The 25,131-nt window shown below is 36.7% G+C and overlaps 1 protein-coding gene across 6 annotated transcripts in view; it reads left to right on the top strand.

Annotated features, from left to right (window-relative positions):
• FHIP1A (FHF complex subunit HOOK interacting protein 1A) overlaps positions 1-25,131 on the top strand; it is an 80,214-nt gene that overhangs the window by 39,018 nt on the left and 16,065 nt on the right. For all 6 annotated transcript variants that reach the window (XM_083861338.1, XM_083861339.1, XM_083861343.1 and 3 more), the window contains 4 exons: positions 5,988-6,218; positions 7,642-8,268; positions 12,957-13,115; positions 15,289-15,375. In XM_083861338.1, coding sequence (XP_083717464.1) covers positions 6,117-6,218; positions 7,642-8,268; positions 12,957-13,115; positions 15,289-15,375 — 975 coding nt within the window. In that variant the 5' untranslated portion in view covers positions 5,988-6,116. The remainder of the gene's footprint in view (positions 1-5,987; positions 6,219-7,641; positions 8,269-12,956; positions 13,116-15,288; positions 15,376-25,131) is intronic.

Raw genomic sequence — 25,131 nt, 5'->3', positions numbered from 1 at the left:
TACGGCAGACCTACTGCTCTGCAGTGAACAATGTGTAATCCTTCTGCACTCTTGTGGTGATTTTATAGGATCATTAAGGGTGGGGATATGACTGTTCCTCATAGGCTTTGGTTTTGCAGCAAAACTTTGGCACAAGCACTATGAATCCTTTTCTTTGAATGGATTGATGTATTCCTTTGAAACACTGTTGTTAATAAGATTTAAACCCTCTCCCTGATCACAGTCAGGGAAAAGAAATCAAGAAGAAATTCTGACAAATTCATGCAGAAGACTTTCTTTTCAATCAAAAGTAAACAAATCCCGAACAAGGTCCTTTTTAACTTGAAACGAAGTTGAGGCATGCTAAAAATTGCCACTCATTTTCTCCTGCCTTCCCTTATCCATTTACCAGAGACTGCAGAGGTATGATTGCATAGCTATGAGCAACACTGTATAATTTATTTATTTAATATATAAGCAACACTCTGCTTCTTTGAAGTGGTCTAATTTCAAGCCCCTTTTATGCTACACCGATCCATGAAAAAGTTTTGGTATGTGCTGTTTCTTTCACTGCCATCAAGGCTTCTCTGTTGCCTCTTGGGTACCCGGACTGACAGGGCAGGAAGCTTTGGCCTGAGGAGAACAAATGTGTGAAGCATCTGATAACCGAGGTTTGCTTGTGTTTGTGAATTGTTGAGCATGGCATCCTAGTGTCCCAACAGAAGACAACCTTGATAAATTGCACAGCCTTGCAGCACGTTTTATGCCTTTGTTACTGTGTTAGGCTGCATATCTTTTGTCTTTGTTATGCATTGCCAGGGAAACCCCAATCCTGCAGACTTTTATGCTGGTTGTTTTGGGGGTTTTTTAAATGCAAAAATGAAATTTTTGAGAAGAGACATTCCACTGTGAGAAGACTTTATAAGGGATTCTCTGCTAGGCTGTTCTTCCTAGTGTACTTTACAGTAAAATAAGTACTTCTTTTGATTGAGGTGTTCAGCCCTGTAATCAGTTCTGTGAAAAGAGCTGATGGCTTCCAGGCTTCTGAAAGAAAACTGAACGCAGATATCCTCCCATGAGCCCAGTGACTGAGTCTTGTGGACTGCTGCTTTTCATCAACTGGAAATAGGCCGAGTTGTACTAAAGCATTCTGAAATAGCTCTAGAAGGCACATGTAAGTGGGCTTGACCTTGTGAAAGGGTTAAACAACTGATAGATAAGATATGAAAAATTTACCTGCTAAGAAGGTTCTGTTACTGTATGGCATAGTCAAAGTATTAAACTGAGCAGTGGCTCTTGCAGGTAGAATTTTGAATGGACTTCATGAGAGGTATATTCACACTTGTCAGGGTTATCAAATGGTGGAGTAATAACTTGATCAGGATTTAGCAGAGAAAAAAGGCTAAATTACTGTTAAGTTTTAATAATGAACTGATTAAAAGACATGGTTACTTTTGTTCTTAATGGCCCCTGAGTTCACTTCTACTTGTTCCTCCATGAATTGGTGTTTTATAAGTTAATTTACTTCCTCACCTTTGGACTCATTATGGTCAGGTTATTTGTCTTGTTTAATTGGAGTGAGATTTAATTCACAGGGAATGATGTGATGTTACATTTACTGTTGCACATTTGGTCTTGCAATATAATCAAGTAAGCCTAATCCAGTAACAAAATCTGTTTACAATGAATGTAGTCTGTCTGCTACTGCTGTAACTACAGCATGCTGTTAGATTGAAATGTATCTTACAAGGTAGTCTCTCTTGCAATTCAATTACCTTTTTAAAATAGGGATGCTGTTTTTAGGATACATTCTGTGACCGCTTAAGTTGTCAAAAGCTTTTTGAAACACTATCACAGAGTTTGAAGTCTTTGAAGCCTACACAATCTATTAGTGTTTTGTATTACTAAGGAAATCCCAGCATCCCAAGATGCTTTTGAAACTGAAAATATTTGCTTCCTTAGGGGAATTGACTTGAACTTAGAAATATTATTGCACATTGCAATCTGCAATGCTGTCTTGTTAATTTTAGATTAGTGATGATTAAAAAGCTGTAGTTGGGAGACTGTGAGGATAATGTCTGTGTTCTTCAACTACTCTCAGATTTCTGATCCTGTGGCTGGGCTAGAGGCAAGTGAACTAAGCCCTTGTCAACCATGTTTGCTGCAGACAAGTTGTTTACCACTAATTATTTTAATTTACTATTTTTGTTCTTCATTTGATGCTCTGCATAGTCTGTGTATGATGGCTGTGTATGATGTATGAAGTAGGAAGAAATATTCAGAGTGAAACATTACAGATGCTATTGTTTGTCACCACAGACCAAATGATTTTTTGGTTTTTTTTTTTTTTTTTTTTTTTTTTTTAGTGTTTAAGGTTTTAATGTTGGTATTGTGTGTATGTGCAGTATATTGCTAGATGCAGGTACATAAATGCTGGAGATGAATTTGCTATTTTACAGTTTGTTGGTTGCATATTCCCAAAGGTCTTTTCCAAGCAATGGGGTGGTGTTTGTGTCTGTAATAACAAATACAATAAATAGACCAGGCAGGATGCACAATACATCAGCTTGAGGGCACCTTCCTAAAAGGTTTCTGTGATTGATAGCATAGACGTTTCTAGAGTTGGCAACACTGAAAACCCTTGCTGTTCTGATCTAGACTCATCTGACAAACATGGAGTTTGAATCAAAATGCTGGCAGTTTTTGGTGACTTGTGTATCTGAGAATTTGCCGTGTTGACATTTGAGTGTACCCAAACTGGGACTTGGAAAGAGCAAGAAGCTCTTAAGTATCTTGGATAAATAGGACTGGAGATGAGGGGACACCTGCTTGTCTTGAAGGCTTCTCTCACCAGAGCTGTATCTGTTCTTTTTATGTGGTGGCTGGACTTAGAATATCCTTGTGTATGAAAAATGTCCATTCTCCAAGTGCAGGCTGTAGCAGTCATTTTCCTGGGCAATAAGCTGTTAGCAGGGGCAGGACTTGAATGTTCAGTGCCATAGTGATGGTTATAAATTCTTACACAAACACTGATAGCTAAAAAGCTATTGTGGAAAGTGAGCTTTCCTACTGGACACACAAACACAACAGTGGCTTTGTCACTGGACCTCTGGCATCTTGGTGGATTTTGAATGAGTGTCAAGATATGTACCATTTCTGTTCACTTGAGGTCTTTCCATAGCTGCAGAGAAGCAGGCAATATTTCAGGAGTCTGGAAGCACCAATATGAGCTATCCCAAAGCAGTCTGTTTAGAGAGCTAAAAGATAGGGTAGGGTCTATTCTGGCAGTGAGGGAAAGAATCATGTCTTGATGTTTGTGGAATAGCATCTGAGGCTGGGATAGGAAAGATCCATGAAGAAAAAAGATGAAGAAGACAGAAAATTGCGAAGGCTGGGGAGGACAGAGGATTAAAACAGATTAGTAGTGAGGATAATGGGTTAAATAGTTTGGGTCACCTGTGTGTGGTAGCATCCTAGAGCTTTGCCTGCATCTGGAGAGTCTTACATCACTGATTTTTATCAGAATCTTTGAAAATAGCCATAGTCTCCCTTACTGTTGTTTATTATCTTAAGTACTGGAGACCAATCTGAAATTTCTGATTCTGTGCTGCTAATGCAATTTGTCATGTGACAGGGAGATGTCTAATATCAGTTTCTTTTAGTAAATCCTTAAACAACATGCAGAGGCTATATTGAAACAACCTCTAAGTTGTCAAGTGAAGGAACTCAAATTCCAGAATGGAGCTTGCTTCTGCTTGGTTAATTTAGTTCTCTTACGGCACCTTATGATACCATCTTTAATTACATGATCATATTAGTTTTTCTAAAGCTGCTTGCTTCATGCACAGAAGAGATCTGCTAAAAGGGTAAATTAGGGTTGTAAAGTGAAGGACACTTTTGCCTGGAGGAGTCTGCTGGACTTCTACCAACATGGAAAAAGTTTCTGTTTGCAGGAGAGTGCTGGCAAAGAGGAACCAGCAGGAAGTGGGCAGGTGATCTGAAGAATATATCTGTTAAATATTCCTTGGATTATTAGCTATGGTATTAGGCAAAGTACTTAGAGCTTTTTCTACATGATATGTAAGCATGCATTGTGTTTTTCCAGTGTTTCTTGGTAGAAATGTTGGGTGCTCAGAGTTGCAAACATATTGCCAGAAGTTGTGCATTTAAGGTATAATAGTATCTACTTAAGAAAGTAATGATAAAACCACTCAGATCCTGGGTGTCTCAAGTTGGGTTCTCAAATCCACTTGCTCTTTTGACCTCTGATTATTTTTGTGTTTTATTTTGTTGTTTTTCTTTTGCGGGAACATCAGTAATGTAGAAATAGTACATACAGTTCATTTTCACAGGACTGTTTAGGAAGTAGCAGTGTACTGGCAGGTACCTTCAGGTAAATGAGCACATGAACTGGTTCTTACTGGTTGTGTGCAATCCTCTCTGCTGCACCCAGCTCCAGGTGGTTTATGATCTGGAGAGTAGTTTGTATGGAGTGCCAGCTTCACTCTGGAAGTGATGTCACCCAAATAGATAAAGTGTGCAGGATTTTTGCTGGTTATGCTTGCTTCTCCACACATGGAATATGTTATCTGCAAAAAGGATGGGCTAGGTTGTGTTACTTGTGTTGTGTGAGAGTGCTTAGCAAGTGCCAAAGAAATGCATTGTGAATGCTGAAAGAAGCTGGGTTAGGATGGAGGGCAGAGGCTGATCATGCGAGTCAATCTTGAACATATGAATATATTTATGTGTGTATATATATACATATATATATATACACACACACAGGGGAGTGCATAACCTCTTTGCTTGCCTCAGAAAGTTTAGCAGTTGTACCCTGTGTATTTTTGGACTCAAAATGGCAAAAGTCACTGCTACTTTCAAGACAGGCTGGATGTTTTCCTGTGCTAGCGGTTTCAAGAATATAAACAGAGTACACATACAGGGAGCAGAGATGTCCACTGCAGAGAAAAGATTTTCATCTTTTAAGATATGCACAGAGAAATCCCTTCTATACTGGCAAAGAATTGCTGTATGGGATTTGGCAGCTTATGCTACAAAAAAAATTCTGTTTGTTGTCAGGAGCTTTTGGTTGGGCTTTTTTCACTATGGTCCCAAGCTGAAATAAACTAAATGCCTAGTTGTTTTGCAAAAAGGAGAATAAAAATCTAAACTTTATAAAAGAAAAAAGTGGGGGGAATCTGTGTGGCTTAGATATTGCTGTGTGAGGGAGTTCTATATTCTCTTAAGCCTCTCAAATATCTGTAAAGTATCAATCTTTGTTTCATTTTGACTTTCCCCTGCAGGTGTGCAACTAGTTTGATACTCAGACATCTAGGATATTAAATAATGGATGAAAGGAATGTTTCAATGTTTTATCCTATTCTCATAGTCTTTTAATATAACATCTCAATTTATTTGGCTTTGGATACCATGAAGGTTTTATTTTTTATGTTGTTTGATTTTGTTAAATTTGGTATTGATACTTCTATGTGAATATGATGCTCAACAGATGTTTTCAACTGTTTATGATATGGTTGCTGGCAGAACACGTCTAAGGATTTGTAATTATATCTATTACTGCAAAATATTTTTTTAAAAAATAAGAGAAGTAACTTCTACTTTTTTTTTTTACCTGTTCAGTCTATGCAACGTTAGTTACTAAGCAACTCTGAAGAGACATGGTCAGATGGCAAAAGTGTCATAATGAGAAACTAAAAATGCAGTGATATGCATAAAATGTTTATTGCATAAGCTTCTGTTAGGCTTGATTATTTCAGTAGCACCTTATTTCAGTCACTGATCTCAAAAGTTTGAGCATTATAAGCTGTTATCATGAGCAAAAGCTAAGATGATCCCATATAAAATGCTTAAAAAATTCTATCCTCAAACTGAATTAAAATAAGAAAAGTTTGTATTCTCTTTAGTTATGTTCATTTCTGTTAGATACTATAATTTAACATGCAATGGTATATGTGTGTTTCTTTTTGGTTTTGTTTTCTTTTTAACAGATTTCTCTGGGTACCAAAGCTCAGGACAGTATCAATCTCATCATGATGCTTGAACATCTGTAGCTCACTGGAGGATTTAGAAAAGAAATTCAGCATGACCTAGTTGGCTCGACCTGTGGAAATTTTATAATGTCCTCTGGAACAAGTATCAGCAGAAATAGGCAGGCTCCCAGCCTGCAGGGTGTTGACCCAGAAACATGCATGATAGTGTTTAGAACACACTGGGCACAGGTAATGTTAATTAGTTTTATTGATTGAAGTAAGCTGCATTAATACAAATTTGCTTCATTCTTGCTTTTGGGATAACCCCGAATTGCTCAGGAACAAATGTCTTCCATGCAGAATGTAGTAGATGACATTGGACTGCTTTTAAAATGCAAAGATAATTGACCTTTCAAGGTATGGTTAGCCTTTACTAATCACACTTGGAACTCTGGATTTGCATCTAAATGGGAAGTGGTAGGACATGGTAATATCTTATTTAAGGCCTAGATCTTCTTACTGGCTTTCCTATTGATTCATTGTGACTTGCACCCTGTTGCAGACTTCTGTGCTTCTTTTCCTTGTGCTGGGTAAGTCTTGCCTATCCTTTGTAAGGTAAATTAGATGCACAGTGCCAAGCTGTATGCACTCTTGTTTATTATGGATAGGTGTAGGTTATACATTTCAGCATATTCTAAAAATTGTTTGCATGTCATCAGGATTGTAATTGCTTTTAAGCAAAGATGTTTTGCTGTGAGCACCATAATCTAAGGTCTTGTTTGCTACAGTAATATAAATAACCTAACAATTTAGATAAAATTGATTTCTGTGCTGCTGATCTTGTTGTTATTTGGCTCTCCCAAGAAACCAGCCAGACAAATGGTGGTGGTTTCTGAGGTGTTTCCAGAGTTCAAGAGTCACCTTTTCTCCCCTAACTACTGATGTGTCATGTTAGGGGAGCCACTGTTCCTCTATGGTTTTGTGGCAATTATCTTCCACAAAAAGGCTAAAGACAAGGGTGTTTTTTTTTTTTTTTTTTTTTTTTTTTTTTTTTTTTTTTTTTTTTTTTCCCCAAACAGTGAGCTTTATTGTTTGCATGCACAACAGAATGTAATGCAGGGTTGGAAGTGTTGGTATGACTATTATTGCTATATTGAAAGTTGCAAGAGTATGTGGGCATCAGTGGCCATTTGGTATCATATCAAAGGTGTCAAGCAAAGAACAGCACTGTGGGCTGCTTCTACTCTTACTACTGCCAATCATCCCATGATATTGATATTCCTGAGCACAGTTACTCTGGCTGGAGAACAGGCCATTTCATTTCAGTCTTCTGTGACAAACACATTTCAAACATCATGGAAATTCAATTTCTCAACACTGAGGAAACCTAGTTTATCCCTATTTGAGAGAATCCCTGGTTTCAGGAATAAGATAAATGACAATTTTAGGTGCTTATTAAAAAAGGTGAACAATATATTTTTGCCTTGTACGTGTAACATGTGAAACTTTCAGGTTTTGTCTGTCAAACCTCCTAAATTTGAAAACATAGAAAGACTTAATGTTTTTTGTTTTAAAGAATTTTGATAACTTTTTTTCCTTGTACTGATAGTTGCAATGCATTTTATGATGCATTCAAGTGCATTAAAACTGATCTATCTTTGTTTCTCTTTAGGTTCTGAAAATCTTAGAGAAGCATGATCCTTTGAAAAATACTCAGGCAAAGTATGGGGCAATCTCACCTGATGAGGCCAGCACTGTACAGAATTACGTGGAGCACATGCTTTTCTTATTAATTGAGGAGCAAGCAAAAGATGCCTCGATGGGGCCTATTCTGGAGTTTGTGGTCTCAGAAAACATCATGGAGAAGCTTTTCCTTTGGAGCCTACGGCGAGAGTTCACCGATGAGACAAAAATTGAGCAACTCAAAATGTACGAGATGCTCGTAACCCAGTCTCATCAGCCTTTGCTGCATCACAAGCCCATTTTGAAGCCTTTGATGATGTTGCTGAGTTCCTGCTCAGGAACAACCACTCCAACAGTGGAAACAGAGTTGGTTGTCCTCTTGAACCAGCTCTGCTCTATAATAGCCAAAGATCCCTCCATTTTAGAACTGTTTTTCCACACTAGTGAGGACCAAGGAGCTGCCAATTTCCTCATTTTTTCTTTGCTGATTCCCTTCATCCATCGAGAAGGAACTGTAGGCCAACAGGCCCGGGATGCGCTGCTTTTCATAATGTCTCTGTCTGCAGAAAACAACCTTGTTGCAAACCACATAGCAGAAAACACCTATTTTTGCCCAGTAAGTTGTTCTCATTTTACATGGTCTTCAGCACTAAACTAACTGCCTTTCCTGCATTCTTTCATCTTTTTCTGTCATTTTTGGTGACCAAGTCTTGTAACACATTTGTTTCTGCTAGCACCTATTTCACAAATGGTAATGCTGTTTAAACCATCCCCAATGCCAAATGCAATCCTGCTTCTTGTTTCCTTACCAGTGTCTTGTGCTTCTGGGGCAGCACAAGTGTTCTTGTAGTCACACAGTGAATTAGATCAGAAAACTGATGGAAGTTATAGCAGAACACAGTGGAAGGGAAATGTGTTCTGGGGCTGAAGGGAGTGAGGAAGGGGAGTGAGGTGTCCTGAGGTGGTTGTTTCAGGTGGCAGCACAAGCTTAAGCTGGCTGTGCTTCCCGTGCATCAACTGACATCAGTTCAACAGTTCAAAAAACAAGAGTGAGAATAGTGAGAGGGTTACACAAATGTTATAATTCTTGCAAGATCAAAGGGAAATTTGCTCATTGTGACAAAATTGGATATTACTATAGCTGTCTCAGGCTAACCACCATCTTGCTATGTTGTTCACTGTTTCAGAACTTGGTAGCACAGCTGCATTGTTACACCTGGCAAATTGATCTTACTACATGAATAGAAAGCCTTTACTTACCTTGCGGTTAAGTAATCTGATTTAACTAAGAAAGCTGTGCTACTGTAGTTTTAAAGCTAAAGCAGACTGGAACAACAACATCTGCTTCTTCATGCCTTATCACAATCTGAGATCTGCAGTGGGTGTGTTCAAAAACCCAAGTATTCTGTACAGAAGTTGCTCTATGGGTCAGTTTTTGGATGGATTCTTTGATATTCTGCACAGCTTGCATTTCAGTTTAATAAATCCTGGAAGAATGAAGTGGAGGAGAGTCTTACATGGCTACTAAAGCAGAGAGCTGTAGAAGAGAGAGCACTACACTAGAACCCCTGCCACTGCTTGACAGCTGCTCCAGCCTTAGGTGTCCATTTATTCTGAGATTGCTTTGAGCAGTAGGGCAGAGCCACATTTGCAGGGTAGAGGAGACATAAAAATTCAACAACAAAACTTCTAAATGGTTTCTTTTGTCAGTTGTAAATACTGCATCAATTTGAGACTCCAGTAGACCTTGTTTAATAGATACTCACAAAGAATATGATATTGATTCTCAAACTGTCCCCAAGACAGATACCAGTATTGGATCCATGCTATATCTTCCATAATTACATTTTTCAATTAGTTAAAAAAAAAATAAAAATAACCAGCCTTATTACACTGAAGATAGAAGCCAGCTTGCCACAGCAGGGAGCTATGATCGACAATCATTCCAATTAGGAAGGCTTCTTGTCAAAATGTGCTAAAATCAGACTTTCCTGAACAGTAATGAGGTTGGCCTAAGTCTATAATAAGACTTTAATGTAATGCCATATATTTAGCTTACGAGCACAATATCTTTTTTGAATTTGAGTTGTGATGAGCTGAAAAACAGATTTTGTTCTGATGGAGGATTTTGTAGGTGTCAGTGACATTGCTGTGTATCACTGAAATCAGTACAAATGTTGCCTCAGGTACTCTGCAAAACAGTTAATGCAGTGCTGTGTTGATAGCAGAGACATTTTGGGTGGCACTGTGTTGACATTATCTCTGTTTCTGGGGATGAGTTGGCTTGTAGGGTTTTCTTTACCATGCTTTATTGCATAATATAGGCATCCCATGGGGTGAGTCTGGCTGTAAATCTCTGCTGCCTCATGTACCCAGATCAGTGTTAGATCTGTGCCAACATGAACCTGAAGGTTTTCTTGATACTGTTTTTTGACATAACTTTAGTTAACAGCTTTTTAAAAACTGGATTGTCCGTAGATCCGCAGTATTCAAAACTGTAGGTGAAAAAACTTTAAGGAAGGAGACAGTTTGCAGTGGGATACATCACTAACAAATGTTTTTAACGTGGAACATGTGGGCAAACTATTTGATAAAGTTTTCTGATTTTACACCAAATAATTTTTATGATGTTTTGACATCAAAGTTTTCTGGATATTGTTGAAGATATTATCTGTTCAGCATTATAATAAGAAAAAAATGTTTCTAAAGAATTTTGAGCAGGCTAACATCTCAAAGTCCCTCACAAAGCTTTGTAAATGCCTTGCAGCTGAGGAAAACAACTGTTACAGCAGGAGGAGGGATGGCTCTGCAGTGCCCTTGAAAAGTTGTGGCTGCATAGAGACAGAAAGACTATGGATGTGGGAGGAGAGAGAATTATTGAAAGGAAGTAATTGTCCAGATAGCAATTGATTCTGCATTAACAACATATTATAATTACATGATGTGCCTGGGATTACAAATCATATAGACAGTGTATTCTGTGAGTCAAGAGAAAGTAAATAAATCAAAGAAACTGATTTGGAGAGAGACTCATGACTCAATGGTGAGAAAGAAACTGCGTGTAAAAGTAGATGAGCATGTAGGGCTGAAATGACAAATGCTAGAAGAAGTTAAAAAGGACACTGCTTTGTGTAAAACAAAAAATAAAACCTATCTTGCTTTTTCAGAATGTAAATGCATTCATTTCCTTCCCTTTCAGATTATTTTTTTCATTAATGTTTTATTACTGATTAAAACTCTGTTCTGTTGGTAATTTCAAATGGTAACCCTATTTATATCATATACTTCATGACCATTTAAAAGTATTTTTTATCTAAAGAGATGAAATTGCTTCCTGTGGCTGCTCTGTCTCAGTGCTTAAGAAACATAATTCCATATGTGCTGTACTTCATAGCAAAAAATAAGAGCTTCCTAAACTCTACAGATTTTAGCAGCTGCATCTGTCACTTCTTACTTCAGTTAGTTTGACAAACTAAAGAAATAAAGACATTGACTGATTGTGAGTTCGCTGCTCCTTTTAGTGGAGAGTAGCATGTTTTCTTCAAGGTCAGCTTCTTGTGCTTGAGGGCTAATACCCATATGAAGGAGAAATGTGGATGGGACACAGTCTGAGAATCAGATTGCATACTGATAGGGTGCATTTGTGTTTATGAATAAGAATTAAATTTTAAGCAGACAATGGAAAATCAAGTGTGCATTAATTAAAAGTTCACAAGACAAACAAAAGTCAAATTCTCTCATCATCAGAAGCCTGGGTTTGTGAGAGTGTGTGGGTTTTGTATAGGTAGTTTAAAAGAGCTTTTTTCTGAGCTCTTCTACTGTGAGAAAGAAAAAACCCCAAATAGATTCTGGTTGTAGAAGAATGGGATTGTACAAATAAAACTTTCTTGGTAGCTTTAGTTTCTCTATTTTTTATGTATGTCCAGCTTTGTCCTTTATCTATGTATATAAAACTGTGCATATGTCGTTGTACTAAAGCAGTCAATTTCCACATTTTCTCCCCTCCCCTTTATTATTTGGCTTACTTACTTACCTATGCCAGAATAAATCCATCTTCAAAATTACATTAAGTAGAAATAAAAAAAGTATTCAGAAAGACAGCCTTTGTCTGACTGTATGGATTATAGTTACAATTGCTTGTGCTTTTGTATGATCAAAACCTGATCACCTTCTTTGAACCCTTGATCTTTGATCTGGACATTGTCAACTGTTTGTTTTCCAGTGTTTTCTAGTAGATAAGAGCCATGTTTCATCTGAGCTTTGACAGTCTAGCCCTGTAGATGCCAAGTAGCCATTTGTAAGAGGAAATAGTCTTAGAAGAGTCTGTTGAATGAAAATTAGAAAGATTTCCATTGGGCTGAGTTATAGTGTTCCCATTAAAATGAGAATCATCTTAAAAAATTATTGTGAAGTTGTATGAAATCATCTCAGAAGGATAAAAGTCCTAAGTAATATTCAGAAGGTTTCTGGCTTCAAATAACTTTAATAATTAAAAACTGTGTCTGAGGAGTACCATACTCTAGATACATTCAGCAAAATTTAAAAACTTTTTTGGAAATATGCTTTCTAAATTGTAACTAAAAATGCTCTCTTGTTCTTTGGTGATATGTTCTGCCTATATCACCTGTATGGCTTAATATTACTGGAAACATTGTTTAAATAATAAATGATTTCGGACTTTTTCCCCCCCACTTCCTGCCTTCAAATAAATAAGTAAGGATAAATGGAAATTATGAACAGTTAATTTTACCTTTTTTTAAAGTGGATTGAGTGGAGTTTAAATTCCTGGCAATCAAAGTGTAATCTAAATGAGGCTGAACTTCATTTTTATCAATGGGGCACTTTCTCTCTCCATTTCTGATGTTTCATATTTCTGTGTGAAATGACTTCATACATGATTGAGCAGTGACATTTGAAGCACTAACAAAAGACAAACTGTAGATAATGGCACTGATGGCTGTTTCTAAAAGGGACTGAAGGAAAGTGCAAAATAAGTTTAGAAAAATTTAAAACAAAATTATGAAATGATAAGAAATTAATTACTTTGGATTAAAAAAAAGACAACCTGATTTTCTATATCACTTTCTCCTAAATACCAGATCTTGAAAGAAGCATATTATATGGAAGGCTCTTTATAAAATATTTGTCTCCCTGCCATAGGGCTTTTTTGAAAGGAAATTAAACTAATCTTAACACTCTCTTATGTTACTAAAACCCACAGGAGAAACCATTTGTGGTACTGCCATTCAAGCATATGGACAGTTGCAAAGTTAACTTATTTCTTCTTCTGTTTCTGAAATACAGGTGCTAGCAACAGGACTAAGTGGCCTCTATTCATCTTTGCCTACAAAGCTGGAAGAAAAAGGAGAAGAATGGCACTGTCTGATGAAAGATGACTGGCTTTTGTCACCAGCCCTTGTACAATTCATGAATTCCCTTGAATTTTGCAATGCTGTGATACAGGTAACTGAAGGGAGTTAGCGTGTTCTTTAGAAGAAGTAGTAAGTTGTATCTCCTGCAGAAGTTTGTAAGTTGTAGGCTTTATTTATTTTTGTTAAATGGCATGAACTATTAAAGTTAGACTAAAACAAGCTGCTTGTAAAATGAATGCCTTGTGCTATTTGTGTTAACCTTTGCTGGTTATAAGGATGAACTAATATATTTGTGGTTTTCATGTCCCAAATATTTCAAATGAAAGATTGATATTACATTATGTAATTTGGAACATTTTTCTTTTAAAAGAAAAAACAAATGTTTGTTGCATTTTAATACCGCTGTTGATCCTAGAAGTAAATTGAATGGCTTTACATGTGGGAAAATGTAGGGTTTATATCTACATTTGTTTAAGCTCTCATAACAGTGTACAAAAGAAAATAGTGAAAATAGTCTGTTTTGCCATTGGTGAGTACAACATAAAGAAAGCCTTCCAAGCAGAATTATTTAGGTCTCCTCCTAGAAATAGATTGGCCTGTTTCATTTTAGATTGTCCTGTTTTGAATCTGTTCTGTTCTTTCAGGGCTCTTTTTCAGTGCTTTGATCCCTTACTATTTTTTTCTGATTTAAATGTGAAATGAAACTTTTGTCTTTACACATTATTTTTAAGGCTTGAATACTCAATAGAACCCAAATCCACTATTTCATTAAAACAGGATATAAATTCTACAGAAACTGTGGATTTGTGTTATTTGAAGAAATGTGCTGGATAGGATTGAAAATTTAGTCACATTTACTGTTAAATAAAAGATATGTTTCAGTGGAATGTGTGCAAAGTACAGCAAAGGAACTGATTGACTATTAAAGCCTTGAACAAGCAAAAATAATGGTAGCTGTCATTGTTCAAATGCACTATACAAGATTTTTAGCATGCATGTTTAAACATGAAGAGGAGACAGTATTAATTTTGGTGTCTAATCAGAGTTATTCTACAGAATAACTCTGATTTTGCAGGCGATCATAATTGATACCTGTATTGTAAAAAGATTATATAAAGGGCACTGCAGAAATATTAAAGAAGGAATTATTTTAAAAACACAGTTTAAATAGATGCAGAATGGTTAAAGATACCAGCTGACATGCAGAAAGAGCAGTTGCTGACTGCTGCTTGATTGTGTCTGTACAGTCTTCAGCTGACTTGAAAGCTCAATTACTGTAGGAATTTTTGCTTTGCACTTGGACTGGTCTCTGTTTACCCAAGAACTGTGGCCAGAGATTAAAAAGGAGCAGTGTAGCTAAGACCTCTTGCCATTTACTTCTTTTTCCCTGGGTGACAGCATAGGAAGGGCCACTCTTTTTCTTCCTTTTACCAAACTAAGATTTACAAGTTAAAGGAAGTCTGGTAAGAATTGCAGGTTGGAGAATCTGTTGGATGCCACATGTAGGCTGTGACACTCCAGTCTCTATGAACTTCAAACATAATATGTTGGCATTGAAAGCTTCTGAATTGGAATTCTATTTGCTTTATATAAATGAATTGATGTGTTTTTGTTGCAAAGACAAAATGAATGTTTAATTATAAAAGTAAATTTTTGAGTTGTAATAATATTTGGGGGGGAGTTGTTTGTTTGCTTGTTTTTTTAAAGCTCTTAACCATCCCATTGAATGAATTATGCAGGTTTTGTTGTAATTGCTGTTTGTTTTACAGTGGCTGGGAGAGGAGCATGTGAACAGTGTATTCTTACCCCATAGCTAGTTTTGGTTTACATTCTCTTGAACTATAGGAGAGGAAAGCAGCTGTTCTGCTTTTCTTTAATGTACAAGGACAAGTTAACAACGGAAAATCCACCTTTAAGTGACCCCAGCAAGGTTGCAGGCGCTGAATTTAGAATTTCAGATCTTGCTTTGATACATGGCTATATACAGGTTTCCGTCCATCCATTCATCTTTGTCAGCATGCAGGAAGATTGAAAAGCCATGTCTCTAAGTTTGGCAGACCTACTGTAATTAAAGATGGTGTGTGAACTTCTTTGTAGAAGAAACAGTTGTTAAGAACCCGAATCATATCAAATGCTGGTGTGAAGGATGAATTAATATCTTATTAAATGAGAAAGGGTTTTGGTAGTGAACAATAGCATTCTGTGACCTGTCTTTTAAATCTCACTGGAACTGTTCTGTGTCTTTCTCTCCCCCATTCTCTCAGGTGGCACATCCCTTGATACGTACCCAGCTTGTGAATTACATTTACAATGGATTTTTGGTGCCAGTAATGGCTCCTGCGCTCCATAAGGTCAGTGGCGTCTGCAAGGATGGCAAAAAGAATAGCAGGAAAAAATATTATGGAAGATCTCTGTGTAAAGATACAGTCAGATATATTGTCAGTAATGACTTCCCTGCAATTCATTTGTAGATTAACTTACCATCTTTACATACTTTCTTAAGCAACATGTAGGTATTTCTGAAAAATCTTTAAAATTCTTAAGTGTAATGAAGAACCAAAATGTTTGTGTTGTTCTAGACTCACATATCATCAAAAAAGCAGTGACCTTTTAGACATTTCATCATGGCAGACATGCTTCCATGAGCATTTTTTTTTCTAAATGAATATTTTTCTAAAGGAAGATGGCCACGTGGAAAATGTTTACTCAAGAAATATGCTAGTCTTTTCAAAGTTGCCATTGTTTTGTAGTTCCTTATCATGTTGGGTAGAATTATTTTCCTAAGTAGAATTTAGTATCAGTTTTCTAATGTATTAGAGTGCAATTTATGTTTCTTTAAAGGAAAAAAATTACATTTTTTTATTTGAATTTTAGGGCTTATCTTTTGCAAAATGTGTCACCATATTTTATATGTGAATTATATATTTACCTTATTTTATATATATATGTGTGTGTGTGTGTGTGTGTGAATTATATATTTACCTTATTTTGGTTACACTGCAAAAAGGTACATTTCCAAGTGCTGCAGAATATGCCAATTATGTCAATTCCCTTTCCCTAAAAGTGTTCAAGGCCAGATTGGGTGGGACTTGGAGCAACCTGGTGTAGTGGAATGTGTCCCTGCCATTGGCAGGGGAGTTGGAACTAGACGATCTTTAGGGTCTCTTTCAACCCAGGTCATCCTCTGGTTCTGTGATTTTATGAATTAACAGTCTTCATTGCTGTGAACAATTCCTAATTGTTCAGGACCCTGTAACAATGCCCTCTTCCTAAAAGAATACCTCTTTCGAGGAGAAAATGTAGAAACAGCTGAGAGTAAAAGTACACAAAAAACATCCAGAAGCAAACTAAAAAATTACTTTTGTAAGGTCTTCTAATTCTCACAAAGCCTGCCAAGCACAAACAGCTGTTCCATTTTCTGGAGGACAGTGAAACACCTTACCTTGCTTTCTTGTTCCAGTAGCACACATGGTAAATAGTCACCAAGAAAGTAATAAGCAATGTGGAGTCTTTTTCAATGGTTTGGCAGACCTCAAACACTTAGGAATTCGGTGAGCATTGAACTAAAATTTGGCTGTGATCCAGATCAAGGCTGTAGTCTGTCCTGAGGTAGTTCACCTCACCTGGCAGTCATTTTTTCTATTTTTGTAGCTGGACTTAATCCCTTACCAAGACTGGGAATTAGAAGTGAAAAGCCTAACCAGTTTTAGGTCAAGGTTATGGATAATGAGGGAGATACAGAATGGATTCTAGTCTTAGTGAATACTGTTTTATCTCTGAAGTATTTGAGATTAATCTTAGATTGTTTTGAATACTACCATGCCTCTGAAAGCCATTCTTATCAGTCAGTAAATCTCCTGACCTCCTATTGGGTTGATTACTTTCCTGTTAATGTTGAATAATTTAGATATGGTGGTTGTGATTCCTTTTTTCCTTTGATGAAAATTCTGTTTCTATGCTCTGAAAATGGGTTAAATCATGTTTCCCTTGAAAATGGGGATGTTGGCTGCTAACATAGGTGACTTTCAAAGCCTAGATCTTTCTTGAACCCTGATATTCTGTTTGGTGCCTTGTTCTTCCAATAATAAACCTTTCCTTGATTAGCATTAAAATTAACTTCTTCCTCGTTAAAAATTAACTTCTTGTGTATAAACTTCAAATGATTTTAATGGAGAAGATGGATTGCACCATCTAGTGGATCTGATATAAGGTTCTCACATCTGTGAGACCAAAACTCTCTAGCAGAAGGAATTAAGGATGTTGAGGCACATTTGCCCTCTTCAGTCTTTCTGTCCTGTACACCATGTTAATAACAGAAAATAAATATTTTGCCTTTTTGCTTTTGGGACATATGTCTATACACTATGATAATTATGCTGCCAACAGCTCTTTCATGCATTAAAATAATTTCTAGTTGCCATTGAAAACATTAATGCTGAGGGGAAGAGTGGAAGAAGAGGAGAAGAAGTCTTTGAAAACTGTATTTCCCATCTGGGAACTTAATGTTGTAATTAACCTTGAGGTTAATAAAAAATTGGAAAGGGCCAATTTGAGAGGCCAGATGTATCATGACAGTTTTTAAAACAGAAGTTCTACCAAATGGATTTTGATTTTTTCGTTTTCAACTCATTGAAGTTGGTTTGGTGTCATAAAGTCTACTTGTGGCTGAAGATTTTAGTTTTAATTCAGTCACTCAGTTTGGATTTTTCTGATTCATTCTGGCTTAAGTTCAAATACAGTGTGAAATGGAGCATGGTATAAATACCTGATTAGGAAGACACATCAGTGCAAGGTTAAAGGGTGGTAAGAAGAGTTGATAATTACTGGTACATCTTCCTAAGGTGTTTCTCTAAATCTTATTTCTAGAATTTAACTGGTGTGGAACAGCTGCTTCTGATAATTCTTGGTGATAGGAAGTCAGTCAGTCAGTCTAGACCTCATGTGGCGTACTGGTCTTAACAGCCCATATCCAATCTGACACTCATGGTTCAATCTTAATGTAAAAATTGGAAGGGAGATGAGCTTCTGGCTCTGTTTTTGAATGGCTTGGGCAGGCAGACTACTACAAACCTGATCTTTCTGTAGTATATTCTAGTTCTTCTACAAGAAGTATGTTCTGAGGAGAAAATTGCTCTGCAGCAAGACACAGACTAGCATTAATTGTTTTTGCAAAGACAGTTCCAGTCAAGAATTGGATTGGACTAGGCGTCTCCAGAGGTTCCTTCCAACCCTAGCTCTGCTGTGATTCTGTGATTGAGTACTCTGATGTCTTTAATATATTTTGTCACTAGGTCCCCATCCCCATTCAGCAGTGAGCATGCATTTTTCGTGAGCTTTCTTTTGCTGTTGAAGCTCCTCTTCAGCTCCAGCTTGGCTTTGGCTTTCCTGATCCTTTCTCTGCATCCTCAGGCACTTTTTCCATATTCCTCTTGGGTCACCTTTCCATGCTTCTGTCTCTTCATGTTTCAGACTTTTTAGGAGCTCTTAATTCATCCACACAGACCTCTTACTTCCTTTCCTTGAATTCCTTCTCTTCTTCCAACTTTAAACATCTGACTATCAAACCACACTTTTGGTAAAAGGAGCATAAAAATTTCAGTAAGTAGAATTTCATTAAAAATTGTTTAGAGTTTTCAATATGTGATTCAAAACTTTAAGATATGCTTATGTGTGATTGCGAAATGTTTGTAACATTTATGGAACTATGTAGTAAGGTCTGTCTTGTTGAAATTCTTGCAGATTGTCTCCCTATAAATACTTACTATGTACACAGTTCACTGTGTGAATGAAACAGTACAAGACTGTTGAGGATGGAGATGTATTTCTATGAAAAAGTCAGGGGGTGGGAGACTAATATATTTTTCTTGGTGTGATTTTTCTGGTTTTATCTCAGGAAGCTGGTATGGAGTTCAAAAACAGAGTTCTCTAGTTAAGGTTTTTTCCCAGTTAAGGAAGTTTCAAATTGATTGGGCAAGCTAGCTAGCTAGCTTGAAATAACCTGTTTTTCACAGTGAGCTCTGTGAAGGTTATTTTTGGAGCAGATTAACTGTGATGTGCCTAAATAACCCAAACATTCTCAAGCTTATGACTCTCTAACTTCATTTCTCAAAGATAAGTATCCTAAATATAGCATGTTCTTGTAGCCTAATTTATTATACCTTGTCTGTCCTAGTCTTGTCACTTTGTGGGGGTTATCCCACCTACACGTGTAATGAACGATTGACAAGCATGTTCCTATCTCCAAAGCTGCACATTGCTGAATGGGTAGTCAGAGCCCAGATTTGTATTATGTAGCTGGGGATGTGCATTAACTGGCTGTGCTGGAGAGCCCTGCCTTGTCCTTTTGTTATCTGGATGTTATTGTACTTTTTACAGATGAGTTACCTCCCTTACTTCTGACACAGGAGTTGCTTGAGGCATCAAAAAAAGGGGATTCAATGAAACTCTTTGTGGAGCAGGGGGGGAGGGCATGTCTTTGTGCAAGGTCACAAATTCATTTGAAAACGGAAGAATAAAATGGTTTGTCTGTAAAGATACAGAGCTAAAGAAAATGTTAAATTAGTAGGTTTTTTCCATTATTTTAATTTCTGCCCAAACTATTTTTATTCTTTCTAGTGTAAGTGTCCGGGATTTAGAAAAATTAAGAGTGTCTGACAGAAACTGTTCTTAAATTAAGACTGGTAACTTTTGATGGCATGTCAGCTGCAACTTGAAATTACGCAGCTCTGTATGTTCTTTCCTATATTTTGATATGTAGGAAAAAGATAAGATATTATTCTGTTCAGAGAATGGTACAGAGCCACACCACTGGATTTTGTGACATATTTCACTGGCTATTTCCTGCTGCACTTTCAAAACTAACGTCGAGCTCTATCAATAAAATACAAGGTCTTCTGGGGTCAGATTATACAAGGGTCTAAGTAATCAAATAAAACTAATTTTCTCCTCAGTTGAAACCTCATTGAAATCCCAGAATGGATCCAGAATAACCCTATTGAAGTAATTTTTACTGGTTCTGTTAGAGGCTCTATCGCCTTATTGTGGTATCTATATATTTGTTAGTAGGCTATGTTTATTTCCCTTCTTTTTGGTAGTTACAGCACTTCTGTAGAAATATAAGTGAAATCCTTTTCAGAAGGTCTTGAATATGTATATATTTTGCAGTCAAAACCATGTGCTAGATAATTAGGAGCCACACTTTGGTATTTATAAATATTTTGTTTCCTTTGATACAATTCAGATTGGTTATATACACCCTTTCACTGTAAACACATGTGATTTCATTTTAGTTTGCCATTCAGAGAATTTGGTTGACAAAGGCAGCTATTCAGACCATCTTGAATGTTTATGTAATTTGTGGTACTTCAATTTTCTGAAGAAAGCACTAAAATCTGACAAATTATATGATAAAAGCAAATTTATAATGTCAGCATTTATTCCTCTACTACATGGTACTTAATTGCTAACTATGATCTAATTATTTTTATACTTGGAAGGCTTGTTTTAATCTGAATAGGCTTGGTTTAGTCTGAATAATGGAAAATTGTACCAGCTTTTTAGTGTAAAACACTGCTGTTGGCCAAGTGAACAGAATTGCTCTGCAGAGGTGCTGGCACGGTCCTGTCAAATAAGCTCTGTCAAATGGACCTCAAGTGTACTGCACACTAACTCATCCAAAACAAACCTCTGACATGGTGTGCTACTGTGATAATTCAATAATACTTACTTGCTGATTACACAGCTCAGCTAGGGGGAAATGACCTGTAAATTATACTCTACAGATTAGAATGAGAATCTTTATAAATATCCTACAAGACTGTCAGTTCCCATTTAGGAATAATACCATCCTTCACCTTACTGAAAAGCGTTTGGACAGCTGCTGTAAAAACGTGTAAACCAAGTGTCAATGGAAAACTTAGAATAGCCTTGTGCTTTGCAGAAGCCCATTAATAGCTACAAATCTTGATTTTACCAACTATGGTGTGGATATATGTAAAGATGCCTCTCACTTCTTGCTTCAGACATGTAGTTCAGTTGAATTTTAGCATAATATAAACTGGAACAGTTTATAAACGTAAGCTGAAGAAAGCTGAAACAGTTTGGGTTTTCTGGTTCCCCCAGTGGGCAAACATCCTCTGTTACAGAGCCTGCTTGTCCCTCTCTTTTGCCAGGACAGCTGTTCATACTTGAAACTGGCTGAGGTGAAAACTCACCTTTACTTCTGGATAGTTCTAATCTGAGTCAGTTTCTTGATCCAGTTCATTGTGCAGCATGGACCCTTCTGCCTGTATAAGGAGGGAGCAAGAAGTTGAAAATTAATAGAAGAGACTGGAAATGGTTGGACTTTTTTTATAAGTGAGGTGAACTTACTCAGGTTAAAACTGCTTGTGGATGGATCTAGAGATTAAGATCAAATAAGAACATTTGTCTTTTTATGGGCAATATGAGGCCCTTGTAAGAAGGGATATGTGATGGAAAGGAGGAATCATATAGGTATATTCCTGTAAGTGGGCATGAAGCTGTAAATTAGAAAATATATTGTGTGATTCCCAAGGGAAAATGGGCAGTAGTAAAGAATCCATGTGATTGGTCTAACACAGTGAATGCAATAAATTAAGCTGAACTTGCAATGACAGTAATTTCTAGCTCTTTGCTATTACTTGGCAGAATAACTTGTAGAAGCTGGATCTCTTTACAGTGTTCTGCCTCACCATCTAATCAGTCATCAGAGGAGGCAAGAAAAGATTTGCTGAAAATTATTACATAATTATAGAAGGATATTACATGGCTAAAAGTGGCCTTCTCTTTTTAATAATCTCCAGTCAAGTATCTGTCTGGCCATGAAGACTTCCAGATAGTCTATTTTGTTGCGGTTTACGTCTCAAAAAAAGATCTGTAACAGCTGATTTTGTATAGAAAAACATGTCGATGAGGCTTTTTAAATTGTATTTTATAGATAAACACTTTATATGTATATTGAAAAAGCAAGTCCAGCACTTTTAATTATGTTTGTGGGTAATCAAAATAAAAATAGTAGAGAGTGGTCTGATTAATGCAATGGACATGAATTTTTTTTTTTGTTTGCTTTTATTGTTATTATTATTATTATTTTTAATCATGTAGTTTTTATTTTAAGGGCAGAGATATCCCTGGTCTTTACCATTAGCAGAAAGGATCTAATGCAACAGATGCTACTGGTGGGTTTCTATTTTTGCTGTTGAGGAAGTGGTGGATTTTAGTATTGCTGAAATACCTTTACTAGAAAGGTATTATCAAAACAAAGCTTGAAATTTAATCAAAATTTAATGAAAAATTTTATCAAAAACAAATTTGAGATTTAATTACTTAACAAAAGGTTTTTCTAGAAAACTATCAGGTCTTGATTTTATATGTCTCCCTTTGTTACAGTGTTATTCTTGACATTTGAATTATCAAAGGTGAAGAATTTTCAAATTAAATATCAGATTTTTGTAAGTTTTGGCTTACTATTTATCATCTTTTCAAAGATGGTCAATTCTGAGGGCTAGTAGCTAAAAGCTTACTTGGAGAAATGATACTGTAATCAATGTTTACAATAACAGTTTTTGTAGAACTGCCTCAGGATTTGACTGTAATGGACATACTTGACATGGGTAGCACCAGTTTAATTCTCTGGGAAGGTTTGTTCTTTTGTTGTTTATCTGAGTACTGATTTGAATTTATTAGAAATTATTTCCCTCTTCCCCCAAATCTGTCTCATGAGACATTTGTTTAAGAAGAGACAGCCAGCAGGTAGTCTGAATGGAGCTTAATAGTATGGCTTATGATAACGTAAAAAACAGAGATCTTCAATAATAACTGCACAAATTGAACCAGTCTCACTTTCAACACTGCATGTTTTATGTATGATGCAGTCTGTAGAAAAGGTGTGCAGAGTTTAAAGGATTTTTGCCAAGGCTGGGTTTAGCCTCATCTAACTGATTTCTCCAGCGTCCTTCTCTAGTTAATTGCAAAAAGAATCAGCTCTCCAGAGGCTCAATCAGAGCAGACTAATGTATCCCATAGAGTAAAAGGAAAATCAGCTTGTGGAGTTAAAATTGGCTTTCTTGAATACTTCTCTAGGTGCCTTGAATCTTCAGAAGTTACACTCACCATCAGATATGCTAAAAGGGAGAAGCAAACACAGAATGCAAGGTGGCAAAATAAGATGCAGTAATTGTAAAAGCACAGCCATCTGCTTGCCAGGTTAATCAATCTTTTTCCTAAGCTGCATACCCAGGTTGCATTTAAGTGCCCAACAGCAATATTTTTGTTTGATTTGTCCTGGCAAGGAAGCAGAAGGTTGGTCTCCTTGCTGGTTTGTAGTGACAAGTTGCACACAAAGGCACACTGAGAGAGCACTAGAACTTCTAGAACATGATAGCATACAAATTGCTTGTGCAACTTTAACGTTCCTGCTTTGAGTGTTGCACAGTGATCCTGCAAAATAGAGCCCAGCTTCATTTATTGAGGAAATTTGAAGGAGTGTTGTGGATAAGACAGTATGTTTTCACTGAAAATTGAAAAAGATTCTGACAAATCCATTTAAATCTTGACATAACTTAGTCATCTGGTCTTTTTCTTGGAAAATCCGATTCACCAACTTTTTTTCCCCAAGAAGAAATAAAAATTAAGTGTACTGTGGTACCCTTCACAAAACTCCTCTTTCAAAAAATTAGGATTTAACAAGATTACAAGTAACTCCTTTGTGAACTTACTGGTATCAGTGAAATGTTGGCTATTAAACACGATTCCATTTTTTGTCTAGTGCCCGAGCTGTCAGGAGCACTGTACACACTCTCAGAATACAACATTTCTAAGCTTCTCTCCACTTGGCTTTCTTCTGCTGCTGCTCTTTGTTTCATTCATGATACACACTTTGAGAAGCATGTGGGTTTCTCTCACTGATAGAAATTGTAGGATGAGTTGTCCAAAGAGTGTGGGCTTTAGAAAAAGGTCACTGCCCTTGTGAATCTGCTGGCTTTTCTTGCTTTCATGTACAGCTGCAGTATTTGATACATGTACAGTCTGTCAACAAACATTGGTGAAAATGGCGGCCAAGAACGTGCTTCTTTTTCCCCATAAAGGATGAAGAAGCGACGTGGAAACATAATGATGTATTACTTCTGTCTGACCTTTCCTTGACAGAGAGTTTAAACTTGTCCATGAACTATATGGTGTCATAATGATGTCACATGATGGATTTCTTGGGCTTTGCTTTTTACCACTCACTGCTATAAAAAAAAAAAAAAAGGGAGAAAAGACAAGTCCTTAGGACAACAGACACCAATTTTCACCAGAAAGCTATTCCTTCTTACACAAGTTCCCAAACCTATTCCAAGAAAACAGTTTCTCATTGGAGCTGGGCTGCTTCTGTTTCCTGATGAAAAATTAACTGTTGCTACTTCCTGGTACTTTGTTTCTAATACCAAAATGAAGTAGTATTCCACTGTATTAATGATGGTGTAGCTGAATATTAGAAAAACGTCTCAGACTGAGAGTGATTCAATGACCTTAGCTTTAGAGATTCTCTCTCCATAAAGTCTGCAGGCTGTGTGCCTCATTCCTATGTTCTGTGTAACCACCCAGAAGCAGCTTGTGATCTTAAATGCTTTAAAGAGAATGTTTGCATCATGACGTTACTGTGTACATGGTTAACATGCAGCATAATGGAACAGGGATTTTAATATTTACAGCATGTTACGTAAATGTTGCCCTTCTGGGTATTTTCTAAATCCTCTTAGGTCTTAAGTGACAGCTTTGATTCTTTTTTTCTTTTTTAATAAAATCAGTCTTTTCATTTATCCAGCTAAGTTTGGTAAACAAAAGATGTTTAATACTTCCTTTCATTTAGACAGATTCTTGTATTTAAGGGTTTATCTTTGTGCACTTAAGCTTATTAGATTCCTGGGTAACTATTTAAAAAATGATGACTTTGCAAGAGCAGTACATGGTGCAGAGGTGGGCTTTGGAATTTTCTGTGTTTTGCCAGTATGTTCTGTGAATAGATAATCTCCAAGGGATTGCAGTAAGCAGAGCAGCGTGGGTTATGGTATGCAAATGTCACATGGATCATGAATTCTATTTTG

Source organism: Zosterops lateralis (genome assembly GCF_965231275.1).
Source record: "Zosterops lateralis genome assembly, chromosome: 5".
Taxonomy (NCBI): Eukaryota; Metazoa; Chordata; class Aves; order Passeriformes; family Zosteropidae; genus Zosterops; species Zosterops lateralis.
This window is presented reverse-complemented; position numbering and strand designations above follow the sequence as displayed.